This window comes from Triticum dicoccoides, chromosome 5A, assembly GCF_002162155.2.
Source record: "Triticum dicoccoides isolate Atlit2015 ecotype Zavitan chromosome 5A, WEW_v2.0, whole genome shotgun sequence".
NCBI lineage: Eukaryota > Viridiplantae > Streptophyta > Magnoliopsida > Poales > Poaceae > Triticum > Triticum dicoccoides.
Genome location: NC_041388.1, coordinates 617,224,624 through 617,229,984, shown reverse-complemented (window position 1 = coordinate 617,229,984; position 5,361 = coordinate 617,224,624). Strand labels below are relative to the sequence as shown.

The following is a 5,361-nucleotide window of genomic DNA, read 5'->3' as shown; positions in this document are numbered from 1 at the left end:
GTGAAAAATACAAGTTTAGACAAATAACATCCGGGAACCGAGCGCAGTCTTGAATTGTCAATTGTCCCAGCACATATCATGCCAATGGAGTCACATACCTAACACAACGTGTAAGTTCCAATCCACTTTCATGTGAACAAGTCATCCGAAACTATGCCAAGCACACGATTTGTAAGAGTACTGCTGGTAACATTAAAGACCTAATCTGATGATACAGAGCAACGCAGCAGCTTAATTCATTTCAACCTGGCCACATGTTGGGCAACGGGCATCCCAAGCCCAAATTCAAATTCAAATCCACTTCGAATTCGAATCACGCACCTCACACTCCGGGCATGAGGAGAGGAGGAGGGGCAAAGTGGTCAAATCCCGCAAAGGCAGGCACGGCCCAGTCCTCTGCACCACTGCATGCGCTCGTTTCACTGTCAAAAGCAGAGCAGGTCACGCGGAGGGCAGCAGTGTAAAATCACAAGGGGTGATAAGATCGAGAGGACGAGAGGAGGACTCCGTAGTGGCATCCACCTGTGCCGTGAGTGAATCTATACCATCTCCTTCCGCAACTACTTGTACTAGTACCTTTCTCCAAGCTCTGTCCCAACCCCCCACTCTGCTTCTATCCCGCCGACCCGCCCGCCCGGCAGAACCCTGTCTAAACCCCCAAAATCATCCCAGGATTACTCTCCTCCTCGCCCCGATCCGCCGGGAGCAGCCGAGAGACGCCCCCCCCTGCCCAAATCCGGAGCTTCCTCTCTGGCTGCGAGGCATCGGGCTGGGGATTCCTGGCGCGGCGCCTTTGCTTGCTTCACCCGTTTCTTGGAGTGCGAGCTCGCTCACTTAGAGCGGCAGATCTCAGCGCCGAGCCCCAGCAAAAGCTGCAAGCCCCCCCACCCAAGCCTTTCCTCGCTGATTCTGGCAAGTATTTGCAAGGGGAAAGTTTGGAGAAGCTTTTTCGTCCTCTGGTTTCCCCAAATTGGAAGACGCTTTCTTGGATGAGATTTGTGGTGGAATCTCAGTAGCGCTGGTGGAGATGGGGATGTGTCCTGCCGACTCCCTCGCCGCCGGCCGGACCCGCCGCACTGGGTCCCTCGCTCCCCTGCCCAAGCGCGTCTGCGTCTTCTTCGTGGACGCCGACGCCACCGAGTCCGAGTCCTCGGGGGACGAAGAGGTCAGGCGCGGCAGGCGGCGCGTGCGGAAGGTCATCGACATCAGCGTGAAGGCCTCCTCTCAGCCGTCTCCGGCGTCGTCCGTCCCGCGGAGACGGGCTCTGCTGCGGCGGCGGCGGGTGGCCAAGGCCGGCGACGGCGGCTACCGTCGGCGGTTCCGTGGCGTGCGGCAAAGGCCGTGGGGCAAGTACGCCGCGGAGATCCGCGACCCGAGCCTGCAGAAGCGGCTGTGGCTCGGCACCTTCGACACCGCCGAGGAGGCTGCCGCCGTGTACGACGACGCGGCCGTGCGCCTCAAGGGATCCCACGCCGTCACCAACTTCTCGTCCAGCTCCAGCTCCGACTCCGACTACGTCGCGTCCGCCAAGCCCCGCTCCCCGCCGCAGGCCAAGCTCCGTCCTACCGGGGAAGCAGCAGCAGAGGCCCCCGCGACCGTTCCCCCTTCCGCGCCGTCGCCGCCCTCGCAGCCCGAGCCCGAGGAGGACGACGCCGACTCGTTCAACCCGTTCGCCTCGTCCCTCACCCCCGTCCTCCGTCGCGCGCCCGGCGAGGCGCCCCGTCCAGTGGACCACCTGTACGGGGAGCTCAGCGACCTGGCCTCGGCCGCTCCGCCGTCCAAGGCGGTGGAGTTCGACTGGCAGCAGCCGTGGTGGGACAGCGAACCGAAGGCGACGGAGTTCGACTGGCAGCTGCCGTGGTGGGAGAGCGAGGACTTCGTGATGCCGCCGGCGGCGAGCGCCGTCAGCGTGATATGACGCCCCTGCCCCTACCCCCACCCCCTGCCGCGGCGTTTCGCGCCCTCGGGGCGGGCAGTGGCGGGAGACGCGTGAGGCAGTGGCGGGAGATGCGTTGCGTTCCAGTACTGTTACTATTATTACTTCGTTTATTAATTAGATCTACTAGTACTGCGTACACTCCAGTAGCCGCAGCAGCAGAGCAGAGGAGTGAATGGTTGTTGCTTGTGGTGGTGGTGGTGGTGAGCTCAGGCGGGGGCCCCGCCCTTGTGCGTGACCCGCCTTAACTCGCACGTCTCCGGCGTGGAAACGGAGCAGTGCGGTCGCGTCGCAGTGCCGACAGTGGCCGCATGCCCGTTACTGTAATGACGAGTAAAACTGTAATTGTTGTCGTGATGGTGTGTTTGTTTTACATCGCCTTTCCGCCTTGGTCGTCGTCGTGAGGAGTTGTTCACGCAAGCTGGCGTCCAAGGAGTCAATTACACCACATGTGCTTGAACTTGGCAAGAAAAGTCAGTTTGATGCTAAAACTTGTGAGATACATTGAACCGGTGACAAAACTTGGCTCGGGCGTACATCTACGATGCTAATCACGTTTTGTATACGCTCAACGTGCTGACGAGGCACGCCAATGTGGCGTACAACCCATTGTCAGTGACCAGAAAGGCAGGGATTGGCGTGTGACCTGTTTTTTTTTTTTTTGCGAAAACAGTCTGGAAATTTTTTTCTCGTCGCAAAAGAGCCCCTTGATTTTTTTTCCTAAAAAAAAGTGAAGCCCACCCGTCAGGAAACAGTACAAGAGGAAACGAATATGCAAAGGTAAGGAATTCGAACGCGGACCTCATCATAACAAGCCGAAGCTGCTAGCCACCACGGCAAGTCAAACAGGTTTTGTTGATTGGATAGCTAACCCTAATGAAACATACTCCCTCCTTTTCTAAATATAAGTCTTTTTAGACATTTCAAACGTATGGATGTATGTAGACATATTTTAGAGAGTAGATTCACTCATTTTGTTCCGTATATAGTCACTTATTGAAATCTCTAAAAGGACTTATATTTGGGAACGGAGGGAGTACATGTCTAACAAAAAAAGTAATGACCCAGATGGGCTTAAATGGTCTGCAGTGACCGCGGCCAATTTCTACAATGATAGTGTTTTTAATTCATATATACGGTTAAGTTCATATTCATTTAAATTATATAATTGTTTTCTAGTAAATGCTTGAATATATTTTAGAATTACGTGAACAGTATTTTAAGTAATAATATTTCTTGGAAAGTGAATACATGAATATTTATCTGAATGCATGAATACAGCCTAAAAATCTGTGAATATTTTTCTGAAGACATTAATATGACATGAATATTTTTATAATTTATGAAAATAATTCATAAATATTACTTTTACTATAAAATCATTTTCAAATAATACTTGAATATTTAATAGGATAACATTAACATTTGTTCAAATATGAACATCTTTTAGAATTAAGCGAACATTATTTAAATAATAATGTTTTGAGAATTGCATGAACATTATTTTAAATAATCATAATTTTTAGAATTACATGACCATTATGTTAAATAAGAATATATTTTTAGAATTACATGAAAATTATCTTAAATATTTTTCTTATAATTACAAAAACATCATCTTAATTAAGTTAATTTATTTGTATGTATAATCTTTTTAATTTACATTTTCTTACAAAATGCTATGAAAAAAACTAACATGTGAAAATGGCATGCGGTGACTGTTGCCGATTTAAGCCCTATGTGTGTGCTTGTCTATAGGTCATTATGGGTGGAAATCCCACTTGTACAGCATTGGTATGTGGTGTGGTGGCTGGCCTGTGTGGGCTGGCGGTATGTATGTCATGTATTCGAACCTGGGGGCCGTGCTACATTTTGCGTCCTCATTTCTCTCTGTTGTATTGCGCCCTGACGGGTGGGGCCCAATTGTCATAGTGAAATTTCAGGGTTATTTTAAGAAAAAAATTGAGTGGCTTTTATGAGAAAAATAAAATATCAGGTCGTTTCTGCAAAATATCAGGCTACACGCCCGTGCCCACCTTCCTGTCACTTACATTGAGTCCCACGCCATGTTGGCGCGCCTCGTCAACATGTTGTGCGTATAAAAAACGTGATTAACACCGTAGATGCACGTCCAAGCCAAGTTTTGTCACCGGTTCAATGTATCTTACAAGTTTTAGCATCAAACTGACTTTTATTGCCAAGTTCAGACACCTGTGATGTAATTGACTCGCGTCCAAGTGGTGAAGATTTTGCATCTTTACTGGCTACAAATCCACGCCCAAGTGGGAGCGTGACCATGACAGGATCCCAGTAGTAGCAAATGAATGTTTTCTTTTTCCATTTTCCAGGCGTGTAGGGCCGCGGATTGTGAGAGGTCAATTCGGCAAAGTTGCGCAGATCAGATTAAACATAGCCGGCCGCCGTGTCGCCGTCGCTCGCCAAGAAATTGGGGAGAAACGGTGGTGGAAACTAGAAAGCCACCTGGCCATGGCCACGTTTCTCGGTTTGGTAGACTTTTCAAACCGGATATTTGCTGCTTCGGTGCGCCACGAGGCGGCATCTCGGCCGTTATTCGTGCGGCCCGGTGATGAGGCGGCGGTGGGGACCGCACGGGTGGATTTGGCGGGAACTTGGCGTGGCCTCAAGCCAGCGTGACGCCTTTCGCGCCATTTCTTGCCCGTCTGGTCAAAATGACGGTACTGTCCCTGTCCTATCGGCGGTGACAAGCGCTCTCGCGGGACAGTCCCGGTCGGCTGGATAGACTTGTTTTTAGATACTTGCTATAATTCTCATGGTAATTAAAAAAATCTTATCTAGCTCCTACACTATTTGATTAATGAAAAAATTCCTATGTATCTTCATGCAAAATCCAACTGTGTAGGCCCATGACCGCTAGGAAGTTCTTGTGCATGCACTAGACACCAAATCTCACTGTGGCGTACGCATGACGAAAAACACTAACCTCGCCGCCCTGAGGAGCTGGTGGGAATCAATGTTGGAGCTCCGTCTAATCCTTTCTGACACACGAACTTGAGGATGATCGGATCTGAGAAGACCGACTGAAGATGAAACGTCACCTATGCGAGGACTAAAACTCTAAGATATTTACTAGTCGAGCTAAACGGTGTTATTGAGAGTTTTTTTATGAGCGTATGCTTCATCTGCTCAGTGGGCAACTAACCATGCTCTGAACTGCCTTTGGTAGGAAGTTTTTGGTGTCGTTGAGTTTTCGCCCCATAATAGGTGTTTCGGTGATGAGCACAGAACTCGTTTTCCCCTTTCTGGTCGCTTTACTCTCTTGTTCAGATAGTTGTATTTATGTTATTCTATTATTAATGCAAAGGGGCTATGTCCGGTTTGAAAATATAGATTCCGAGGACTTAGATTTTGCTCTTATAAAGGATGCTGGAGTATTTGCTTCCTGG

The 5,361-nt window shown here is 49.7% G+C and overlaps 1 protein-coding gene across 1 annotated transcript; it reads left to right on the top strand.

Annotated features, from left to right (window-relative positions):
- The first annotated feature begins 518 nt into the window (after positions 1-518).
- Positions 519-2,309, top strand: LOC119303448 (pathogenesis-related genes transcriptional activator PTI6-like). Its single transcript, XM_037580578.1, has one exon. It carries the CDS (start codon positions 1,028-1,030, stop codon positions 1,916-1,918), a length of 891 nt encoding a protein of 296 aa, XP_037436475.1. The 5' UTR covers positions 519-1,027; the 3' UTR covers positions 1,919-2,309.
- Positions 2,310-5,361: the final 3,052 nt, after the last annotated feature.